Source organism: Varanus komodoensis, unplaced genomic scaffold (assembly GCF_004798865.1).
Source record: "Varanus komodoensis strain SLA01 unplaced genomic scaffold, ASM479886v1 scaffold30, whole genome shotgun sequence".
NCBI classification, from domain to species: Eukaryota; Metazoa; Chordata; class Lepidosauria; order Squamata; family Varanidae; genus Varanus; species Varanus komodoensis.
Genome location: NW_025335762.1, coordinates 8,079,447 through 8,104,413, shown reverse-complemented (window position 1 = coordinate 8,104,413; position 24,967 = coordinate 8,079,447). Strand labels below are relative to the sequence as shown.

Below are 24,967 nucleotides of genomic sequence, written 5' to 3'. Positions count from 1 at the left end.
GCTCTCTGGCTGTCTTAAACTGGCATCCCAGAGTTTTCCAGAAGGCCACATTCCCTGCCCCAGATCCTACCAATATTATCTGAGGATCTTTTTCTTTGTGTGATGTTCCAGAATCCATGCAACCTTTTCCATATTCTGAAATGCTGAAATGTCTCTCCTGGAGCAGTATTTGCAGCATTTGGCCACACTCCTTTTGGCTTCGGCCACACTTACCACAAGAATGGACCATGCATGTTCTCAGGCCTGCAACTGCAGGCACAAATGCTTCTTGGAACTATCAACACCAGCAGCCATTGATAAACTTTATCCTCCAGAGAAAAGGCTACAATACTGGCTTCTACTTAGTGTCTAAACAGCAACACCTTTCCTGGCTTTCTCATAGCTTTAGCCCTAGCTTGCTAGAGTACAACAAATATTTTGCCACATATTTTGCTGTTTTCAGTTCCAAACACAAGCAGGCACACTTCTTTTTGAGATATATTTGCAAATGCCAAAACTGATAACCATCTTTGAAAAATAGCTATGCCTTTTTTTAAACAAATGCATTTTTACAATGCATTTTCACACTCCAGTGGCAGGAAGTACAAACCTTTGAAAAGTGTGCACACTTCTCCTATTCAGATGAGCTGAAACGTAAGTTGGGAGATGGAGGAAACAGGGGTACCCAAAATGAACTCTAGAGTGAATTCTGGAGGATTTGGGCTAGCTCAGCAATTGCTGGTTCTCCCATCTAATCTATACCTTTGCAGAGTAAAATCAGAGCAGTACAAGGCAGTGATAAATAACCTGCATTTCCCCTTACACCCTTCCTGCTCGTGTTTTTGCTGTGTGGCGGTGACTTGTGCCTGGCTTGCTTGCGCTGAGGAAGGAACAGCAGCAGCTTCGATAGATGGACACATGCTGCCCTCTGGTGGTGAAGCCAATACATGGTATCTTCTCTCCTGAATAGGCTTCCAGATGATCGTGTTGGCTTGAAAAGGAGAATTGCGCTCATATTTTGGCATTCAATGTAGTGCTGTGCCAGAACTTTCTTCCATGCTTTTTAAAGCTATTCTCATGCAATCTGACTGAAAATGAGATGCTTTTCAAAGAAGTTTAAATTAAAAGAATTCAGATAAATTACCATGGGATGAGCTCAGGAATCTTGGGCTTCCTTACTTACAGGGCGGCCAAAGAGTACATGAACGTATCTTTGCTTATTCAACATTTACCCATTACCCAGATTAAGGAATATTAACTGTAGCTGAAGAAATTTCTCAGAAGGCATTTATTTATTTTCCCCAGAAAAGTTAAAATATTATTTTTCTTACTCCCTTTAGGAATAAAAAAACTGTGATACAGTTTCTCAAGAAACTGGGGGGAGAAAGAGAGAGGGATAGAGAATCACCATATTTCTGTGAGTGGCGCCTCCCTTTCCTAGTGATGCTAGTGAGTTATTGTGGAACATGCAAAATGGAACGCAGCTTACCAACAAAGTTGCTGCTGTTGCCACTTGTAATGGCTGTGGAACATAACAAAACAAGGCAAGACCAATCCAAACTCCACCCAACCCAACTCAACTCCTTAGGAATACAGAAAGAAGATATACTACAACCCGTGCTAATGATGAGCCCCATTTGAACAGTCTTTCCTCCCACTAGAGAAATTTGGCAATAATTTTCAGAGGGCCTTTGTGGTCAGGATCTAAGTGAAAAGGGAAAACAATCTGAGAGTGGTGGATGGATAGGCAGAAATTCTGCAAGATGGAGGGATGTGACTACAGGTTGCCTGGTTGCAGGGAATTTACAGCTATGGACAGGACAGCCTGTTTCCAGTCAGGGCAATCAGGCATGTGCCATGCTTAAAATAGTGCAATCAGCATAGAAATGTGTAAGTACCTCAATATAGATTTTTGAATATACTTTTGTAAAACCCCCAAACCCTCATGTGCTCATGTTTTTTAAATCAAAGTACATTTTATAATGTATTTTATCCTGCATTAAACATGATTGAATGCATTTTGAAAAAAAGATGGTAAACAAAGCATTGGAAAGCTAAGGGAGGTGTCAGGTATATGCAGGGATCACTTGCCAGTCTGCAGCATCTTGCTGATACAGAAAGGAACGTCCCTCTTCATAATGATATTTACATTATGAACAAGATGCATCTCTGTCTCTCTCCAGCTGTACTTCAGCTGTACTGTATGCAACAAAACGTATCCGTAATAATTTCATTCACCCAGTGGACCCATGGGTGGACCCATGCTCTGGCTCTGTCAGGTTACCTGATTTCTAATGTTTTTCACTCCATACCTCTAGTTCCAAGCATCAGTGCAGACTTATCTATGGAGAGCAAAAAGTGGCGGAGTCCATCTCCCCTGCATTTCCAGCAGAGGAGTGGATCCAGGCCTTGGTCATGAAACCTGAAAATGGCAGGATCGAACATGAGACCTGCCCAAGGGAGATTCTGACATTCTCCAAGAGCCAAATCCTGTCATGGCAGACAGCCCCAAGGAAATGAAGGCAAGGCTCCCAGCATGCAAGACTTCAGACCAGAAGTCTATTCCTTTTAGTTTCTTTACTCCACAGCTGGAGGTGGAGTAGTCTAGGAAGAGCAGCCAGTCAGAGATTCTGCTGAAGTGAGGTCCTTACATCCCGTCATCTGGCCAGGGTGCTGCAGTCCACACATCTCTTCTCTTGAAGGGGCTGCCTGTCAGGATCCTACTGGAGAGTCATTCTCCCTGATCCAGTCTCCTCATATCTGTCCATATGGCTAGTTGGAATCTAGAGCCCTGCATGGTGACTAGATATCATTGTTCATAACATCAACAGGCTCCTAACCATGACTTGTTTATTTTATTGTTCTACAGAACATTCTAAGTGTTTGTGAATGCCCTGCAGGTAGATATTAATTCTAGGTGTTAGTGCATCTGGAAAATACTTCAGTCAATAAAGGATGTTTTGCAAGGAAGGTTTTTGGCTTTGAGTATGCAGAGGCAGGGACCCTTGCTCATGACAGTTTCTGGCAGGAATCCCTATTCCTTGTCTGTCATAGCTACCTGGAGATGCCAAGGACTGAACTCAGGGCCTTCTGCATGCAAAACATGTCCTTTACTACTGATGCATGCAGAGCGCGTGCTCAATCTCTCTTGTTCTGCCCTCATCAAGGACAGACGGGTCAATTGTTCTTCAGAAAGCTGAACAAGCAACCCCACCACCCCCCCTCTCTCTTTCTTTCCCTCCCTGTTAAACTGACTCCTTTTGGGCAATGCGCATCCTTGATGCAGCAATAGTGTCATTGAGGAGTAAATGTCAATCTTAAGTAAGAAAAGCCATTTTGCCACTCTTACAAAATGGCTGCCACTGGTGCAGTCTTCTGTTGCCGTTCACACGGCAACCCAGCTGCACAGACTGCAATTGGATCCCTTCAACTTTCAGAGCAGGAAGGATGGACGTTTGAGATTCATGACATTTCTGGGTGATGCTGCTCCATTCCCTGCTCACTGGCACACATGCCAGTGAGCTGTTATTTTGCTACTTAGTTTTCTTGGGCATGTGTCCCCTATTCAAACAAAATCACCACTCAGCTGTTCTGATTGCATGAAGAGGAACTTGATTGTGTTATTATTCCTCCATCAGCTTCATAGAAGATTTGTTTTAAAGAAAGAAAAAAAGAAAGAAAGAAATCTCTTGAGGAACCCTAGAGGTTTTGATGAAATTATATTGCAGTGGGGAGTGAACTGTTGAGATAACTAGCTACATCTGATCACAGCAGCTGCAAAAGTGGATTGCTAGGTCTGAGTGGAGGAAAATGGGCTGTTGTATTTTAGGGAGCAATTTGTGGAATATCGTGCACTGTTCTTTTTGTTGGTTCTCCTTCCCTCTGTCCAAAGCCTAATCTATGAGAACCAAGCTAGATGTGACACGGGAGATGTGTGAACTCTTTCTTTCCTTCTACTTAGCTATGTGATTTGTTTGGCAGAATAATGCCAGGGGTTATCCTTCCCCCTTGTTATTTTATCAATTGATATATTGTTCCCAAAAGTTGCTTTTCAAAACCAATTCACAGCTTCTGCACTGAGCGTGGACTCATGCAATCCATGGTTGAAGTCTACACATTTCAAGGTTGCAATGTGATTCACAGATCAAATGAATGTGCTTGACAGCATAAGAATAGTTGAAGATCATGCTACAAAAATGTGGCACCCCCGCACCCCCCAAATGCACACAAATAGGCTTTAATCAATGGGGAAAAAGTGCACATTCCAAAGACATGCAAAATCAGTATGTGCATTTGGGAAAGTGTATACATTTCCACATGGAGGGAAAAACTGAAAACAAAACAAAACAGAGAGCAAAGCCCACAACTGTGTGTGGAACTCAGAGAACTTTGGGAAACATGTTTACTGCTGATCCACACATTCCTATTATAAGGCTCAATTGTGGAGGTGGGAAAGGGGAATCTTATTTTACCATTCTCAAAATGACAAGCAGGTTGAGAGTAGCAGATATGCCCAACTGTTGAACAGATTTGTTCTCTCCTGCATTCTGGCTTTAAAATAGGAGTATCTCTAAAGTTCCATGCATGAAGTATTAACAGTTTGCTTCCCCTGACCTGACCCCTGCCCTGACCTGGCACTATTACGTTGCACCCCTTTGCAAAATGACTCACCACAAATCAATCCTGCATTTTTGAGACTCCCCCTGCAAATCTGGGCGTCAGAAGGTCCATGCACCTAGTTGGCCTTCCTTCTTCAACTCTCTAGACACAACCAACCCTTATTGCCACTATTGTGGTAATGATTCTGAGTTGACCACAGTTTCCTTAAGCATCCACCTCGTGCCCCCACAAATCTTCTGTTTAGGAGACTCAAGTCCTGCTCCTGGGAAAGTGGGAGACAGATGTAGAAAATGACATTATAGGTCATCAAAGAAAAGGATAGCAAAGGGGAAGGGAATGTGGTCTTCGGGGCAACCCTAAAGGGCTGGGTATGTTCTCCAGCTTTGCCTGCCCTCCCCAAGTATGAGACTGTGGACCCCTGCTACAGCGACTTGGTTCCAAAAGGAGAAATATCTAAAAATACAAGGGGGGTTCTGGAATATCCTTAAGGGAGCTATGCCCCAAATATGGTATGTATTGAGGATAAAATCGCCTCTCCTCATCTCCTATGTTTGTGAGGTTTGCTTCCTCCAATCCATGCTCTTTGTCAGAATGACAGCATAGCCTGTATCTTGACAGTGACATCACAAAGATTCTACAAAGGAAGGTCATTTCTTAGAACATCCCAAGTGAACAGTAAGGAGAACAGAACAAACAGACATGAAGGGAAGAACTTTTTCCCATCATGAAGATGACTGGGTAGAGGAACTTGGAAGCCACTGTACCAATTATGTCCAACTGGCTTTTATCACCTCCTGTCTGTCCATTTTTGTGGGAGGCATCCTCCTCATCTTGATGTTCAGAATGTTTCAGAACATACTGTACTACTGTTTCTTTAAATACGCTGACCGATTTAAGGTAAATATATGTCAAGAGAGGGTGGGAAGGAAGGCCTTCTGTTCCCTGGATATATCAATTATCTAGGTAGCATTACAAATGGAGCTAAAATCTAACAAATAGTTGGATTGGAAGAGACCTTTTCCGTACTGCATAACTCATGGAGGCTTTAATGGACAGGTAGTGGTAGCAAGAATGTTTTGAGGTAGGTTTAATTCTCTCCCCCTGAATTACGGCCCTCTTTAGCCTAACTTATTGTGCAAGCTGAGAAAGCCCTGTTGGAATCATCTTCTCCTTGGCAGGGATGCTTGAGGAATTCGGCTCGTGCAAAAATCTTCATTATGTGGAAAGGGGAATAAGAGGGCACTTTTCTCCCTCTCTTGTGATAGTAAAACATGTGTCACTCCGTGAAGCTGACTACTGACTAGTAGCCTCTGGGCTACTAGGGTGGTATATAAATGCAAATAATGAATAAATAATAAATTGATAGTGAAAAGATACAAGACAAATAAAAAAGAAGTATTTCGCACAACACATCGTTAAGCTAAGAAAGCTATCTACTACCACAAATGTAGTGATGGATACCAATTCGTATGCTTAGTTTTATTTACTTTATACTACTGAGTATCTGAAAATCTCTGGACTATTAATGACAATTTACAAAAATTATAAGCTGTAGATACAATATTGTCATAAACATAGTATACAAATTTTAGCAAACCCAGGAAAGATGCTCCATCAGCATGCCTAGATTTATAGGTTAAAACAAGCAGCTTGAAAGGACTTGAGAACATGCAGGAAGCCAATTCAAGTGACTTTAAGGTCAGCATGTGATGGGCCCAGAGCATGCTGGAAAGCTGTGCTGGTTGGGACATGAAGTATGTTGCAGAGGCAGCAAAGTGTGGCTTCTTTGCTCCCCGCACTGTCCCAGAACATCATAGGAACATGCTACCGTTCCATTGCATCCACAGGGGCTTTTCTGCATCTAAGCTTAAGCCAGCTTCTATTTTGTTCATCACTCCCAGCTCCAGAGTACACCATGGAGTTGTACTGCAGAGGGTCCTGCAGAACAATCATGTCAAATACCCAGGTTATTTCTGCCTTCCCCAGATCAAACAAGGTTTTAACAGGAACACCAGCTGTATCAGCTGGAAAAGCCTCCAAGCCTTCTGGAAACCACCTAGACCCATTAGCCTCTGGATGCAGACTATCTGAATAGCTCCCCTCCCCCTGGCCTCAGTCTAAACCCATGATCAACCTCGAACAAATGAAGTCATTCAAAGTCCCCACATTCAGATCACCATCCTGCTGACCAGCTGGAAAAAATGTATGCATTAGCAACCACAAGAGAAATCAAAATGGAGCAGAAAGAGGCCAATGCACAAAACTCCCTTGATTACTGGGACTTGTTCTTTATTGTTCTTTCTTGACTATTTATTTGTTTATTTTTATTTACTGATCATTATTTAAAGCTCAGGGTAGGAAAAATCTAGAGACCTGCCATGGAAACCAAACTACAGTGGGTGTAGGAATCCTTCTGTCCCTTAGAAATTGCTGCAGGACTTTGCTGCTTGCCTATTCTAACTCCCCGCTTTTGCTTGATTGCCTTCCCGCGCTTATATAATTTTAAGTGGAAGGCATCCTGTTCCCAAGACTGCAGGCTGCCCTGCTCAACTGCAGTCCCAAGCAAAGCTGAGCGGTTGCAATCCTGTCAAAAGGCTGGCATGAGATTACGTGCAGGGAGTGAACGCTTTCCCCCCTGACAGTACAGGACAGCAAGGCAGATCCTGGAAAATCCTTTCTTTCTTTTGCCTTTAATAGCTGGTTAGCCTCAGGTCCCCCATGTTGAGCCACTGGAAAAGAAGCTTCCAGGATTGGGTGGTGATGATGATCTCAGCTCAGACTTCTGTGGGACGTATTCTGGTGAGTGGGTTGATGTGCAGGTGTGCTCTAGGGGTGGGCAGCAGATGCTCCCCATAACGACAGCCTAGTCAGAAGGGAAGTTTTGCTGCAAGCAGATGTGGTCCTGCCTTCTGTTAGGGAGGTTCAGACACAAGGACTGGTATTTATGTCGCCAAAAAGATGCCAGTCCTCCACATGAGCAGTGCCAGAAGAGTCCCGAGGTTTATATTGCTGTGTCTTGCATCTGTGTGTCTGTTTACTGAAGGGCATTGAATTAAATAAGGTGGGTGAAAAAAGCAGAGGGGAGCTCCAAAAGCAGCCAGATTTTAAGCATATCGTTCTCTGAAGGAAGCTTTTCTTCCCCCTCACATGCCCTTAAATTCCACTCCGGAGGGCTGGGACCTCCACCCTTCACTCCAGAGCAAGGAGAGTGATTGCAGCGATCAAGATGAAGAATGACTGGGGCAGGGCTAGCTGATTTGCTGAGGGCAGAAGGAAAGGTTAGACGTCTGTATTGTTGTTAAAGGAGAAGCAATTCAACTTGGTAAAATGCAAGGAGAGAGGGAAGGAGAGAAGCCACAGGTAAAACATACTGTTCATGTCTAATCAACAGGAGAGATGATGATATTCTCAATGGATATGTGAACTTGGTGTGGTGTGTAGAGTGTTGGACTGGACACCTGAGAAATCCGGATTTTAGTCCCCAATTAGCCACGACTTGCCTGGGTGATGCTGGGCAGGTCTCTGATTCTCAGCCCAGCCTACCTCACTGGGCTGCTCTTGTAAGGATAAAATGCAGCTGTGTAAGCTTCCTTGGGTCCCTCACAAGACCAAAAAAGAGTGAACTATAGATGCAAATAGTCATAGCAGTCATCCTAATCTCTTCCAGATTTCCAGAAATAATCAAAATCAAAAAGCTGATAACTTAATGAAGAAAATCACCTTAACTGTATGCTGAAGTTTTGCTTGCAGCAAGCAAGCTGCACCCTCAAGAAATATAAACCATGTGCCACTATGCTTCATGTTTTGAGCCATTTTAAGAAGCTAGCAAAAGATGATTCATGAACTGTTTAGTATTAGGGTGTCAGTTGTATTCTCTTTTGTTCATATCTATTTCCATTTTAGGTAATACTGGTGTTCCTGTTTAGTATTGGATCACTCATCATTTATTTTATCAACTGTTACAGGTAATTAAATCCCTGGCCTTTCTCTTGAGCCATCTCTTTTCTTATTGTTTCTAAAAATAATGCAGGCTATGTTTAAAATAGGCATATCCCTTCCTCCTATTGAAATAACTAAGGTGCTAAACAAAAGTAATCAAGAGAAAAGAACAAACTAACTCAAGGTACCGTTGCTGGAAATGCTCTGCTCAGAGAAGAACTTATAAGCGATTCCATCCAGCATCCCAGGTAGACTTCTTCCAGATGTTGCCAGGTAGCCCATGAGCAGGACTTGGAAGGCAATAACCTCCTCCTGTGGTTATTTCCAGCAACTGATGCCCAGAGGCAGACTGCCCGTGCTTCAACTTGCTGTATCACAGCCATCATGGCTGGTAGCCATTCTTTGGCCTATCATGGCCCAGCATCCGCATCTTCGGACCATTAATTACATGCTGTCTAAAGACATCCTTCCTGGATCCTTTGACCAGATGATGCAAAGTGCAAGAATGTAACATTCCCTCTCTTTTTAATTCAATTGTGATTGACCAATATTACTCTGCATGTATATTATTGTTGTTATTATTATTATTATTACAGTATATTACATTTCCATACTGCCCATAGCCAAAGCTCTCTGGGTGACTCGCATCATTTAAGTCATCCAGATTTCAACCAGGCTTCTACGACTAGGCAGGATCAGGCACATCAGACTATACGGAAGCTATACACACACACTCATATGTATGAGTATCCCTATTTTGATGCATCACTATATGCTAATTTCAGTGATGATGTCAAAAGTAATACCATGCTATGAATGATAAATGTTGGTTTGCCCTCTCTAGCGTCAAGCAGTTCTGCCTCTCCTTTGAAGATCAGACAGTTATGATTGACTTATTCTTCAATGCATTCTTCCTCCTTTACTTTGGCTTGCGGGTAAGTGATCTTTGCAATAATTAAAATACTCAGAGGAAGAGATAATTATTTGGTAACAAGCATGCAGCCAATGGAATAAGATACAGGGTGGAACAAGAATATGCATTTCCCCCAACAGTAAGATGCAGTTCACATAAGTAGCAGATGTGATCGCTCTTGCCTAGATCAAGTCATGTCGAACTGCAGGTGAGGACTCCCAGTTAACCGCTTACCTTCCTTTCTGAAGCTGTCCTACACATGCAGCAGAATGAGTTGACAGGATGCGTCATATTATGCCAGAGTGCGGGGAGGGGAGCAACACACAGTGTTAAATTTATTTATTTATTTAGAACATTTGCACGCTGCCCACTTGTGCCACAGCACCTCTGGGTGGCTTCCTTTATGGGAAAAACCTTACAAGGATGAAAACAAGCAAAACACTAATGCAGTAGGGAGTGAATTGGGAAGGTAGCTGTCCTTCCTTCCTTCCTTCCTTCCTTCCTTCCTTCCTTCCTTCCTTCCTTCCTTCCTTCCTTCCTTTTGGGTCAAAGTTTTTCTTTAGGGGAATACACCAATTAACACCCCCACCTGTGGAATAAGTGGAAGAAACCATCCACATCACCTCTGTACTGCATGTCACAGACTGGACCTGTATTCTGGATCTGTCTTGAGGGCTGGGCACAGGAGGGTATAATGAGCTCCGTCACTAGTTACTCATGGAGATGCCACACCTATGTCTCCTGTTTCTGCATGTATCTCTGGGTGTGCAACAGTGAGAATGAGGGAGTGAAGTTCACTTTCAAGAAAGAAAATCAGAGAAGTTTGAAGTATTAAGGCATTCATTTGGTTTGTTCTCATAAAACAAAAAACCCTTCTCAAATACTCACTAAACTACATGTTAAAATATAAATGGTCCTAATGAACCTATATTCTTCCCTGTTCCAATTCTTGAGATGCTAGTATGCAGATGTGTCCTAATTGACTGAGGACGGCCCTTCATTTGAAGGGCTGTCAGAAGACAGTACTCTTTTTGAAAGCATATTCTATTTGCTGGGCTGTACGATCCAAATCTCATTTAAAGATAAAGAACCATAAAGAGAAGGAATTGAGTCTTTGGAGTTGTTCATTTTTAGTCCACACTGAACAGCAGATGCAGCTGACACAGATCACCTGGTTACAGATTTCCCTACTATGATGGGAGAAGCTGAATTTCTGTTTAAACTACAGTAATGAATGTTAAATATGCATCAATACATGTAACAATGGGAAATAGAATTCAAATATGTCCTATGTTGATGATGATCTGAGCAGATGTTCAGGGATAAATGATTCCTGAAAATGAGACTGCAGTGCTTTTGAGCCAAAATACCCTGTTCCAAGTCTGTGTCAAGCCTTGTAGTTGGTCAGGGATAAACCTGCCATAACAAGCAACTTCCAGATTCCATTTTATGGTTGAGAAGATACCATGAGCCAACACAGAGTTCACTTTTAGTGTGCTTATCAGGTTCCCTGCTACCATCCCTTTCAGGTCCTCTCTCATCTCAACTGTTGGGCTCGTGGAATAGCTGAGTGGAGGGTGAATGCATCAATCGGGGGGCTGGAGCTGTACTGCTGGCCCATCTCAACATTTCACGTGCTCACCCAGCATCGAACACCTGACCTCTGTACATCAGGGCAAGGTCTGAATGAGGACCACACTGCCTTGCATAGATGGCTTGATGGGATCTGAATGGGGAAGCTTCCATAAATACAGCCACCTTCCCTTCAAGCATTCTTTCAAAGAGTGTGTTGGGTAAAGTTATGTGACGAAGTGGCTCAAGTGACTAAGACTGGGGAGATCTGAGTGCTGGCCTCCACTCATCGGATGGGATTGGACCAGTCAGTGACTCTCAACCTAACATACCTTGCAAGTTGTTCTGAAGATAAAATGGAGAGAAGGGGGTTCACGTCAGCCTCCATGGTCTCCTGGTAGGAATATAAATGTTTTGTGCAAAGATCAATACCTGGACAGGTATGTGGTATTGGTGAAGGGACAAGAAGCTATGTGCTCAGCAAAGTAATGCCAGGATGCAGCTAACCTATTGGTGAGTGAGAGACCAGTTGGAGGGGAGGGGAGGGGAGTTAAAGAAGGGAAGTTAGACAGATGTGGGTCTTGTGTCATCTGATTTTGTGTAGTTTTCCTAGTTCTTGGCAGCAAGTGACAAGTTGACATTTTGGCTCGAGCTTAATTCTGTTGTGGATTTCTTCACCATCACTCCAGTCTGTGTCTCCTTTTACTTGGGAAGAAACTGGCTTGGTAAGTCCATGCAGCACTCATACCATTGTTAGCGACGGGGCAGAGCAAAACTCATTCAGTTCACATTTTTAATGCACTATGCAAAACAAAATCTTGTAGGTTTTGACATTTGACTGATCCTTCTGCTCTTATAGCAGGAACTAGAAATTCCTCCAGTTGTGTGCACCCTTGATGTTAATAATGAAGGGGGAGTGCATGATAATATACTGGGTATACTTTTTAGAAGGGTGTGGATGACTGGAAGAATTTTCGGCGATCACAGAATTAATAGGGGCATCTCAGCTTGACAATCTCAATAAAACCTAAATAAAAATGAACAAAACTTTTCCCCCACCAAGACTGGAGATTTCTTCATACATTGAAGAAGCATCAGTACAGCTGAAGCAGAATTTTACTGGTAATTTGTAACTATTGGAGTTTGTGAAATGGTTTCTTTCTTTCTTTTTTACCTATGTGTAATTCCACTTTTGTATTTATATATGTTTTTTAAAAATCAAGTAGAGAACATGAACATATTGTGTATGTATATTGGGACTTTGTTTTGGATGCATTGAAACTACTACTGACCAAAAGGTACTCAATCCAGAGCTTTCAAGTGAGAGCTTGCCATGAGAGAAAAGGGGACTAAAACCCATCAACAAATTTCAGGAGCAAGGGTGGAACCTGCCATCACCAAACCTCTTCTCCTCTCTCAATGGCTTCCAGTAAAGCATCCAGCAGACAGTTATAAGATTTGCTCCCCCATTCCCCAAGCAATGCCCCCTCCCACCAAATTGGTCCACAAACGGGTTCACAAAGGGAGACTCTTGGAGTCAGCCGATGAATACCAAATACCTGTGGAATGCTCTCTAATACATAAATTGTTGCTGCTGCTTTTGTTTTTGTTATTAATCTGATTTCTATACTTCTTAATAGCTGAAGCTTCCTGGCTTCTAACCTGTCCTCAATAGTTGAATATTAGCTAATGATATTGCACATTAGTCATACTATACTACAAAATACCCAACCATCATTTGGCTTCTCCACGCCCTGAACTTCCTCCATTTACAGTCATGGCAACATTTTGTACCATTTAATGAAAAAAGTGGGGGAAAACCCTGCTCCAGAAACCTAGCCTTCAGTTAATCCTGAACACACTTTCGAAAAATCAATCCAAATGCATTTAATGAATTTATTTGTCTATTCACAAGTAATCCTCACTGAGGTAAATGGAACTTACTCTCAGGCAACCAAGTGTATAGGTGGGCAGCTTAATTGTTGCAACCCTAATAATAGCAGGAGTTTATGCGCATATGGTGAATTGTAGAACATTTCTCTCACATGCATTTCATTCTTTTCCTGGCCACAGGTTTGCGTTTCTTGAGAGCACTCCGATTGATGGAGTTGCCCAAAATATTACAATTCCTCCACATCACCACAAGTGGGTAAGTCAAGCTTTCACTTTGCCATCTTTCTTATGAACAGCCCATCTCCTGCCTAGTCTGTTTTTACTTGGGAAGCAAGTCTTTTGCTTGGGTGAATGCATATGGTTTTGGAGAAACCCACCGAGTTTGTTTTAATTGGTGCTGTAGCAATTGTTTAATTTTTTCTGGGTTTATCCATTCAGTTATGGGGGCTTGGAAAAGAAATCACATGAAAACAATGTGACAGAGGTGTGAGAATGCCCGAGATCCTTCCATCCTTCTTGGGCATGGGCACTACCATATTAGCTGAATAGACCCTTCTGGAGCCCCAGTCTCCTCACTGCCCCTTAGACTTTAACATTCCCCCTTCCTGCCCCCAAAAGAATGTTCCCTTTACGTGGAAGAAAGTATCTCATGATAGTAGGGGACAGAGTTTGGCACAGCACTAATTTTAACGTGAACTTACTGTTAACAATGAAACACACATACTTCTATGGCTTTTTTCCATGGAATCCTACAATTTTAAAACTGCATACGAACATGTGCTTTTTATAAGAAATAATTTACTTAAGGAAAGGAGAACATTTGACGATGCTCCCGATTAGCAAACAAGTGAAGTGTGGGCAGCACTACTAGGTGGACCAAGCTTTCTGGAGAACTAACTATATCTTTTTTTAAAAAATCATCAATGTTCCTCATTAAACCAGAAAGAGCTGCAGATGTAATATTGGTTGGGATGGCTCATAGTTTAGAGCATGGGTAACCAGCCCACAGCTGTGGACATGGAGCCTGCCACCTCTGGTGCTAAGATTTGGCAGTGCAGTGGCAAAAATGCCATAAACCCCACCTCCCACACACCCCACCCCGGGTCAAATGTGATTCTTTCATTCTGCATATTGGCTTGTATTATTCTCTTGTTAGTGAGAATGGTTCGCATTTTGCATCCAGGGCTGAAAATTAGTTCCTGAACCACCCCACCCCTGCCTTAGAGGAATGTAAACACAAACTAGATAAATTAGAAAACTGGTCAGAATTTTTAACTGGGGCGAATGCCAAGTTAAATTTGCATTAAATTTAATTGGAACAAATGCAAAAGTGTGTGTGTGTGTTTCAGTTTAGAAAAAGAACTCAGACACACGGTTATAGGATGAGGAAGACCAAGCTTGGGTAGTTTATGTAACTGAATGGGAGTCCATAGAGTGAAGTGGCAGGTGCTGTTTTAGGTTGCATCAGTAGAAATGGAATTTCAAAAACATGGGAAGTAACAGTTCCACTCTATCATGAAATGGTCAAACCTCATCTCAGATGCTTCATCCTGAGATGACATCACACTTTAAGAGGGATTCAGGTAAATTGGAACAAGTTGATAAAAAGGTAACAAAGACGATCAGTGGACTGGATCAGTCCTACAGGAAACATGGAAGGAACAGGTACATTTTAGCCTGAAGAAGAGACGGGTGATGTGAGAATGTAATAGCACTTTTCAAAAACCTACATGTTGACACCTGGGAGAGTGTCAAACCCTGTAGGGCAGAAAATAGGCTTAAGTTACATGAAGGCAGATTTTGACTGAACATTGCCTAGCAGAGAGAGCAGTCAAGCAACGGAACGAACTGTTCCATTCAAGCAAAGACTAGACAGCTGTCTGTCAGGAGTGCTTTAAGCTGGATGCTTGCTCTGAGGAAGGGGTTGGACTTGATAGCCAAAATGGTCCTTCCTTCTCTATTGTTTGGTGTTTCTATGAATACCTGAATATACTAGATTCATTCATTTACAGGGGCAGGGAACTGGGAACCCAAAATCTGGAAAGAAATTAGAATGCAGAGAATTTTGGAAGCATCCCTCAATATTAATAGAAATGTTATACATGTTTTATGATTAGCACTTATTAGTCACTTTGGGAGCTATAAAATGAGATGGAAAATACAATGAACAAATGAATCCACATCCAGCTCCAGTTGAAATATGAATGGCAGAAAATTAGTAATATACTGCCAAACTGGGAGCTGGCATATCTATGAGATGCTAAGAAGCATAAACAGACAGGAGTTTGGCATCTATCACTGTTTTATTACTCATACCATGTCACTCCCTGCCTTTTCAGTACTGCAATCAAGCTGTCCAAGCTTCTAGCTGTATTTGTCAGTACCTGGCTCACTGCTGCAGGATTTCTTCATTGGGTATGTAAAAGGATGCCTTAGGCAAATGTCAATGAGAACTAGTGTCTTGTAGTGTAGCAACTAAGTAGGATTCCCTTTAACATTACTAACATTACTATTATTGACTTTGGTCTAAGTACTTGTAAGAACAAAAATGCAAATATCATTCCAATGCCAAAGAAGATGCTTCTAAAATTACCAGTTAGTATTACCAAATAGAGGAATGACTCAATTCTATATAGATTTTGAGACAGGATCATTATTAATGATGTTTATTATGTAAATAATAAACCATCCAGAGACTTTTAGTAATGGGATGGCATCGAGAAACTTTAAATAAACAAAACAAAATAGCAATAGCAATAAAATACAATAAAATTTGAAAACAAGATGCTTATATAATAACCATATTCATAGAATTGTTATTGTTGTTGCTATTGCAAGAAGTTTGCAATAGCCATGTTAATAGTGTACAAATGAGTGTTTCTCATTTTTTATTAATGAACTATCAAAGTTAACATCTTCAGTATTTGCTCTGTGGAGTTGCAGCAAGGAGGGACTGGAGACTGAGAAGGTAGGAACAGCTCAGACAAGGAAGCAGTGACAATGCTTGGTTTTGTCTTCCTGGTCTCAAACACCTTCTGGCCTCAAGTAAAGTTACATACTTGTGGTGGGGTCTCGGTTAACGGTGCCATGTCATAGAGACATGCAAAGATCTGCTTGGCATGTCAACATCTGGCAGACTGGCTCAGCTGGGCCCTCCAGATGCCAGCCCATCCATTCAGCACTGACGTCAAGTCACTTTGCAGAGAGCCGAACTAGTATATGGTCTTTTAAAGTGTGCCATGGCTACATATATGTGTCTGTTTGATGGCAGAGAATTCTATATAAATGCAACCTCAATTTGGGGGTGTATTGTATATAATTTGCTAAACTGTGGTCTTATTTTAGGGAACTTTCTCTGCAGACCACTTTAAAACGGAAAGTCATGGGGTGGGGAGTTCAAGTTAACCTAGTTTCTGCTCTTGAGTTAGTGAGGTGTGTTGAAGTCCGTAGAGCACAGCCAAGTTAAGTTCTTTAGTATTCCCTGTCCCTCCTATCACTCACTCACTCACTCTCTCTCTCTCTCTCTCTCTCTCTCTCACACACACACACTTTAAAAAACCAGTAACTATATCTCCGACTCTTTATTAATGGCTTCAAGAGAGTTTACTGCCACTTTAGAGGAAAGATGAGATAAAGATTCAATATCTCATCAAGTATTGCATGGACAGGGACGGGATTTAGGGCCAGTAAAAGCTGCATCCACTTAGGAATGGCTTGTATCCTTAGGACTGCCCTCACTCCACTGAGAGACTATTGGGTATAATTGATTAGTAAATGAAGCATGATGGTCCAGTTTTCTAGACTCATGCCTATGAATAGAATGCAAAGCACTGAATACATTTGATTTGACCAGGAGTTTGTTTTATGAATTCCACTTGCATATCTTAATTTTTGTCTTAAATTTTATTTTATTGCTTCATGTGCAGATGGAGAATTCTGGAGATCCCTGGGTACAGGAGAAAAATAGCCAAAACTTGACTTACTTTGAATGCTTATATCTCATCATGGTGACTATGTCTACAGTTGGGTATGGAGATGTGGTGGTCAAAACCAGCTTAGGGCGTGCATTCATCCTTTTCTTCATTGTTGGGGGCCTGGTAAGAAACTGTGTTAGGATTTGGATGAAGGAACTGCACTTTGAAACCTGCTTTTCTTGACTCATTTATTTTGTCCTCTCAAGAATACTGTATGTGAGAGAGTTGGTTTCATTTAGTGTGGAGGATGAGTGATAGCAAATTGCTAAGGACTTCCCAGTTGTCAGAGCTGACAGATCCAAAGTGTTCACAGTGTAATGTATTGACTAGGCCCATCAAGAAGTTCTAGCTATTTGGATTGATCACTATTTTAAATGCAGTTCTGGGCATGAAATGCATTGACATTTTTGAAGGCCGGCTTCCTTGTTAGCATGTAATTTTCTTGTATTTTTTAAACCACCACCAACAATTTTGGATCTGATTTCTTTGCAAACTGAGTCCCTTTAGGAAAATCTATACAAAAATTGAAAATAAATGACACCAATTAAACAAATAAAATTAGCCTAGTGAACCTGAGCTAGGTGAATACAGCTAGGGCTTTTCAGGAAATAATCCTATTTAGAATTAACCATGGTGGTAGTTAACACTCTAAAGTGAATTTTTTGAATCTGTTAAACAAAACTTGCTGGGTCACTTGACTATCTGTATCAGACAGCAGGGATACATGCAGACACACACACATGCACTGCCAGATGGTGCCTAAAGAAGGAAATAAAAATAATATAAAAGCAATAAATTCAAAACAACATAATGCACTACAGTGCTCCTCATTAGGAAAAAAGTGGATTGTTCTGGAGAAAGGTCTACATTTTCTTTGTGTTTTGTTTCAAGCCAAATTTTATGAAGTTCAATCACATGTTGTGGAATTTACATATATTTTGCACACAAAAGCTCAAAGGAAGGAAGGAAGGAAGGAAGGAAGGAAGGAAGGAAGGAAGGAAGGAAGGAAAGAAAGAAGGAAAGAAAGAAAGAAAGAAAGAAGGAAGGAAAGAGCGAGCGAGCGAGCGAGCGAGCTAAGAAGCAGAACATGAGGTTTAGCCTCCTTTGGTCTGTCAGTCCAGTGAGATGCCAAAAGTTTGCCAAATCTTTGCAGTATCACCCAGTCCCTTGCTGCACACACTTCCTCAAAAGCTACCCAGAGGGCTAGACTACGTCTTCCTCCCTTGCTTCCCAACAACTTCTGCATTTCAGAAAAACAGCAGCAGCGCCCATCTCAGCTTTCAGATATCAGCAAACAGGAGTAATGGAAGTAGTAATGGGAAGCAGAGGTGAAGGAAGCATTACTATAGCTTTTCTTTTTATATGAATTTTCTTTTATGCAAAGTTTTCAATGCAAATCAGTGCCAGTTACCATTTGAGAGTTTCCCTTTCCTGAATGTTGCTATCTTCTGCAATGGAAAAAATAAAAATAAAAGCATCATACATTATTACCAAAAACTCTGGCAAAACATGCATATGAAGCAACATGCATACAAAAAAGTACATACTGAAAGCCAGTGTGGTGTAATGGTTAAGAGCATGGGACTGGGACTCAGACGATCCGGGTTCGAGTCCCTGCTCAGCCATGGAGCCAACTGGGTGCCTTTGGGCCAGTCACAGACTCTCAGCCCAACCTACCTCACAGGGTTGTTGCTGTGGGGATTCGATTGAGAGCAGCAGGAGGAGAATGATGGAAGCCACTTTGAGTTTGTTATAAGAAAAAAGCAGAATATAACCCTAATAAATAAATAAATAAATAAATATGCATCTATCAGCAGGAATGTATATAAAATTATTTTTAAATACCAACATGAAATATCCGTGTGCATATTTTTAAAATCTCAGACTTTGGGATGAAACAAATTCAAGACTGTAGACAGTCTTGAAGTTCAAGGTGAACAGAACTTATGACTGGAAACAAATGAGAATCAGATAAATGAGGGGGAATGTAGATGGTCCATCCCTACAGCAAGAGAAGCAATGAACTCTTCGTGCTGAAAATTTTCCTGCAACTTCTTGAAATACCAGTGAAAGATCATAACTACCTCCTTTGCAGGAAAGGAAAGAGGCTGAGAATGAACAAGAGATATGATATGAGACTTCTTGCAAAAGGGTTCTTTCAGGGCCTATTGGAGGTTGCAGCTCAGTCTTGGGTCCCCCTTGCATCCTGAAGTAGCCAGAATGTAACAGCAGCCCTGTTGAGATCTAATAACAAACCATAATGTGCTGTTACATGAAAAAGTTGGCATATATGCATCTGGCATGTATGTATTCCTCTTCCCATGAGCAATGGGAGAAGATATAAAACTTCCATACCTTTTGCCCATGAAAAGAGCTGCATGTTGACAGTTTTACATTTAGTTGGATTTGCTTGTACCTTTGACAGTGAATAGTTCACAGAAAACTGTAACATGTAGACACTGCCTTTCCTGCTTTCCTACTTAAGAAGTAAATAGTATGTGTAAACCTAGGGAAATAACTGAACTTGTACTTCCATTATCCTAGATACTGTTTGCAAATCTGGTGCCAGAAATAGTAGACATTGTTGGAAGCACTAAGCTCTACAAGGGTTCTTACATCGCTGTGAAAGGTAGAAAGTGAGTGGTTTCAGTTTCATGTCAGTTCTGGTTTTTGCTTGTTTGTTTTTAATAACTTTGAATGTGAACATTCCATTCCTATAAGCCACTGAGAGAGCTTTGGCTGTTGGGTAGTACAGAAATATAATCAATAATACTAATATATCAGAATTGGCATCACTTGGTTATCACACTGTGATGGGGGAGGGGGAGAGCGCAATACGGTGTCTGGTTCAAATTCAGTCCAAGGAAGTAATAGAATTATATTAGCTGGTGGAAGTATTAAGCATTGCATAAGTTTGCACAAGGTGTGGAACTGTAGTCTTTCATAAAGCTTTTTTAAACTCCCTCTGTGGTCTTTCATAAAAACTGAAGTCTGCATACTGTGTCCATTTAAGCATTGAGCTGACAGAATGAAATCTGTGCTGAGTCCAGAAAATCCATCCAATTCACCCCCAGCAATCAGATTGCTCACACATCCCTAATTTCAGCATGGGACTTCCAAATTTGCCCCATGGATTTGGAACAGCATGCTAGCTGTGACGCCCACCAACTTTGTATCTAGGAGCTACACCTGTGCTACCTTTTCCAAGGAAAAAAATGAGCTATGGACACTTTCCCCCCTTTCTCCTAGGTATATTGTGGTTTGTGGTGATATCAATCTGAACAGTGTAACTGCTTTCCTAAGGGACTTCCTAAACCATTCTACAGGAGAGGTTGCCACTGAGATTATCTTTCTGGGGGAGTAAGTATCATCGCTTGTGTGTGAAATAGCAGATTGATATCCACTGATGATTATTGCATATGACTCAGGTTCTAGGAGCAGAAACTAGGGATGGATGCACTACACTTTCTCTGCTTCAGAACAATTCAGCAGCATATGTTCATCCACAAGTTTGTTCCACTCTATTTCTCCAAGATTCCAAAGATGTTTAATAAAACCTGCATGCGAGTTTATATTTAAATTACTATTTCTGAATGTGTTTTCTTACAAGATACTCATTTGGAAATGTATTTTATCTAAGCATTTGTATTTCTTAATGTAAGCTATCCACAGAAATCTTTAAATTCATTTTGGTACACTTTTGAGCCCAGAACTGCATTACAAAATTCAGAAAATTGTGAAATCTAGTTAGTTTTTGATCTGCACATTAGTTAAGGGTGGATCGAGTCCATTCTCACTGCAAGGTGGAAAGAACAAATTCCTCAACATCTGTAGTGATGGATGAAAATTTCATCTCATCTATTTCATTCATATACCACCCAATCGCCAAAGCTCTCTGAGCAGTTCACAGAAAAGTTCTTATGTAACAGAAGTATTACTAGTAGAACTGCTACTATTTTAAGTTCCCTTGCATTGTAGCATGATTTAGACTGTACTAAATGTTTAGGTCCCGTCATGGTTCACATAGAAAAGCCTTTCTATGCTCAGCCTTTCACTAAACACTTCCTAAAGTTGCCCTTTGTTTTCCATGACCCATGTAAATTGTTCAGACTAGCAGTTGTATGGGGCCATCACTTTAAACAATCCTATGGGTTCAATCCAAACATATTTATGCTTAGAGGAGCACCATTAAACTCAAGGGGAAGTATTGTATTCAGGTTTCTGACCAGTTATGGGAGGTGCAAAGTGGGTAAATTCTGGTCAAATAGATAGTTCAGATGTTGCTGCTTGGGCTCCCAGACAATGTTCTTCCTTCTCCTTAAGGTACCGCTAGTTGCTACCTTTTCCTTTGTCCAGGAACACCACAGGGTTGAACCATGGGGTTTAGAGATGCTCTCAGGGACTGAAAAGGAGAGTGGCACAGAGGATGGATGCTTGTGACAAGGCACCTGTGGGTGGAGATCCAGGGTGTGATGCAAAAGGAGATGAAAGGAAGGATGCTCATGGCAACCCTTCACAACGACAAGATCCCTGGCTGTGCTTCATGTGCAGGGGAGGAGCCAGAATGCACACGGGAACAATGTCATACCGAGTAACATAGTTCTTATGAGAATGGTAATTCACCCTCCACCCCCGCTGCCCCTTCCAGGTAATGCAAACAGGCAGCCTCTGATTAATATTTTCATTTGTGATGCGGAGGAAGTAGTGCTAGTGGTGGCAGAAGAGGAGAGGGAACCATTCTTTTTTTCCTGTTCCTTGTCTAGAAATCCCCCCAGCCTGGAACTGGAAACCATATTCAGATGTTACGCTGCTTATATCAGCTTCTTCCAAGGTACAGTAATGAAGAGTGATGACCTGGTGAGAGTGCAGGTAAGACCCTTCCCCAGCCCCCACCCCCAGTGAACTCTAAGGAAAGGTTTTCACATAATGTTGACTCAGCCGTGGAAGCAAAACAAGAACGGCAAAGCCTGAATCAGATTCTATCAGGCAGCATTAGTCCATCTATCTTATTACTTCTTGCATAGACTAGTGGTGGCTGTCCAGGGTCTTCACCCCTGTCTAAAGATGCTGGGAATGCGAGACCATTTTCCTGGCAAAGCTGCAGCTCTTCTCTCCTGCTGTCAGCAAGTTGGCAGGAGACACCCCCAAAATGTGCACTTCTCTCATAGCACAGTCCAATTCAAGTTGACTACAAGTCCTTTGAGCAGGGCCACCTCACGGTTAGGTATGATCAAGTTCAGCAACAGTTATCCCCTGCCTGGCAGGCTGAACTGGCAAGCACACAAGCCAGCTATTCATAATCTTCTGATGTATGGTAAGATGTATAGCATTTCTCGTTATAGAATGATAATGTTTTCCAAATTTGCGGCCCTGCATACAGATGAATACATGCACCTCCTGTACACATCTGGATCTGTTGTTCACTTTCTTTGTAGTGGCCGTGAGAAGGAGAAGCAGTAACTGCAACTACCTATTTGCTTTCTGCTTCTTTGCTTGTTAAACAAACATGTGGGAGCAATGATGGGAAGAGGATGAGAAACTACAGAGCGTTGTGATAAGAACCTAGACCCCCTGAGAGATGGTGTGTGTGGCACTGGAGGCATTTTGTGTACTTTGCCTGGACTTTGCACTCCTTTTGAGTCCATAGGCAAGCTGAAAAGGGGTCTGTTCAGACATAGCCCACAAATATCCCTTCTCCCCAAATTTTCGCAGCGCCGGCAACAAAAGGTTCAAAACTTTATTAGAACCAAAGTGGAGTTTTGCCTGTTAGGATGCCAGGTTCCTTTTTGAATGAAATCATTTTAAACAATCAATTTTGAAACTGAAAGTAAACAAAAGCAACCACTTTGCCTCTTTATAGTCAATATCAAAATGAGCATGTGCTTACAATAACTGGTTTTAGTCATGATAGTGATAGTTTCCACAAAAATGCTAGTCTGAGGCTGCAATTTTGTTTGGGCTTCTTTGGTTTCATAACCATTTAAACACAAACAGTTTTATTTCTTGCTCAATATACATAAGATTGAACTGCCAGCTTACATCCAATGTTCTTTCTCTCTCTCTCTTTCCCTTCTTCTTGGGAAGCAGATGGGTAATGCTGAAGCATGCCTCATTTTAGCTGACACATGTTCTGCTCAACCTTACATTGAGGATACATCAAACATCATGAGGTAGGACAAGATTTGACAGGTAGTTTTCCAGCCCTGGATTTGTCTTTCCAATCAATAAGAAGGCTTGAAACCCAGCCAAGAAATGAAATAGCACGCTGTTACAACTCTGTCTTGGTGCTCCCTTACACATTTCTCTATCAGTGGAAGTGGCAGATCAGGTCATCTAAATCTAGATGTTTTCACACAAGATAAGGCTTTCACTGGTAGCTGTGGGTCAAGGAACCTGTCCTGTGCCCCCTAACATTCAGGTGTGGTAGAGGATACTGCCCAATCCCCAATGCTGAAGAAAAATCCAATCCAGTCAATGGGAGGGGAACCTTCTTTGTACCAGTTGGCAACATGTGTAGTGCCAGTGCTGTGTGCAAATGATACATGCACAGAAGAAAAAAATGCAGATTTCCAGGCAGAGGGAAAAATGTGGACCCAATGCAGAATTAGTTTGGCAGTGGAAAAAACAGTGATTCCGTCCGACTTGGCAGATTGACCAAACCCTATGGAGTACATATGTCCTCTTTAGCTCTCTGTAACTTCTGCTGCAGCTTGATGCAAGCGGTGCCTCGGTTGTCAAAATGAATGCTCATTTATGTCAGGACAGATTGGGAACTGAAGATGCAGCAGCCATGTGCTTTGCAGAGTATTATTAATTCCTTTTGGATGCCTTTTAAATGGTTGGAAAAAAAATGCAAGGATTTCTGTCTTAATTCTTTTAGGAGAGGACAATGAGAGGGTACTGTTTCCCTCTTTGTTGAGCTCAAGGTTATTTTACCCAATATGCTTTTGGCCACTTTGAGCAGCGACCATTGTTAATCTCTTGTATTTTTCTGGTCACAAAATTAGCATTACTCAATAGCATTATGTGTTATGCAGGGTACTGTCCATCAAGAATCATTATCCACACACCAGAGTCATAATACAGATCATCCAGTCTTCCAACAAGGTGGGATTTGTTGTTGTTCTTTCTTTATTGTTGGATAGACGTTAGTGGGATTTTAATTTTAAGACTTTGATCTAAAAACATCATTGTGTGAATAGAAGGGATTTCAGCTCATGGAAGAGTTATCCATTTTCACTGGTTCCTTTTTCCTACAAAAGCTCCCCACACATGTTCCCAGATATTCTGCTAGGCACCTAACAAGCGGGAGGATATTCACTGAGTAGACACGTTGCTGACATGGGAAGGTGGAAGTGGGAAAAAAGGATGTGAGAGGATTCCGACTGTGGGATGAAAATTCAATGGATGTTCATGATTTGGTCAGCTGGGTTCTGGTTCATTAGTCCTCTGCTAGTACTGGTTTACTATGGCAACAGTCAAGCAGCTCACGGACTTCCACTCCAAGGCAGATTGCAATTGAAGCATTTGTGTACACACATATATACCACCAATGGAATGTGTTCTGGCAAACACCTGAGAGTCGCCATGGTTTTAGCACAGTAGCTGCAGAAGTAGCCAATTCTGTGCAAATTTCGTTTGGCACAAATAAGCTAATTTTGCATAAATTGCACCAGACCCCCATGGGATCTGAATGCTTATTTGCACTAATGTCATTAGGGATTCAACAATTCACAGTCTGTGGTCCATCTCAGAAATGGAAGTCCACCTGAAAACAAAAACAACTCAGCCCACTTCTTATCAATGGATTGGAAGCAGGAGAGAAATCAGATTGGAAGTGGACAACTCAAATGATCTCAATTTCTTTGCTTCAGTATATCTCTAGTAGGAACATCTCATTCCATGAGTGGGCAACTCATAAACGTTGGAATCACTTTCTCCTCAAAGAGCAACATCAGGAGATGAGTGGTGAGAGACATGGAAGGACGCTTTTTAAATGAGAATCAGAGGAAGGTGCTGTCAGGGAAACCCCAACATTTCCGAAACACAAAAATAAAAGAAATGATGGCCACTAAAG

The 24,967-nt window shown here is 41.7% G+C and overlaps 1 protein-coding gene across 1 annotated transcript in view; it reads left to right on the top strand.

Moving 5' to 3' along the window:
* The first annotated feature begins 5,276 nt into the window (after positions 1–5,276).
* Positions 5,277–24,967, top strand: part of KCNU1 (potassium calcium-activated channel subfamily U member 1) — a 79,907-nt gene continuing 60,216 nt past the window's right edge. Inside the window, exons 1-13 of the mRNA XM_044437387.1 lie at positions 5,277–5,496; positions 7,297–7,398; positions 8,503–8,564; positions 9,383–9,473; positions 11,637–11,748; positions 13,097–13,172; positions 15,256–15,331; positions 16,843–17,013; positions 19,435–19,526; positions 20,140–20,250; positions 21,654–21,759; positions 22,978–23,060; positions 23,928–23,997. Coding sequence (XP_044293322.1) covers positions 5,299–5,496; positions 7,297–7,398; positions 8,503–8,564; positions 9,383–9,473; positions 11,637–11,748; positions 13,097–13,172; positions 15,256–15,331; positions 16,843–17,013; positions 19,435–19,526; positions 20,140–20,250; positions 21,654–21,759; positions 22,978–23,060; positions 23,928–23,997 — 1,350 coding nt within the window. The 5' untranslated portion in view covers positions 5,277–5,298. The remainder of the gene's footprint in view (positions 5,497–7,296; positions 7,399–8,502; positions 8,565–9,382; positions 9,474–11,636; positions 11,749–13,096; positions 13,173–15,255; positions 15,332–16,842; positions 17,014–19,434; positions 19,527–20,139; positions 20,251–21,653; positions 21,760–22,977; positions 23,061–23,927; positions 23,998–24,967) is intronic.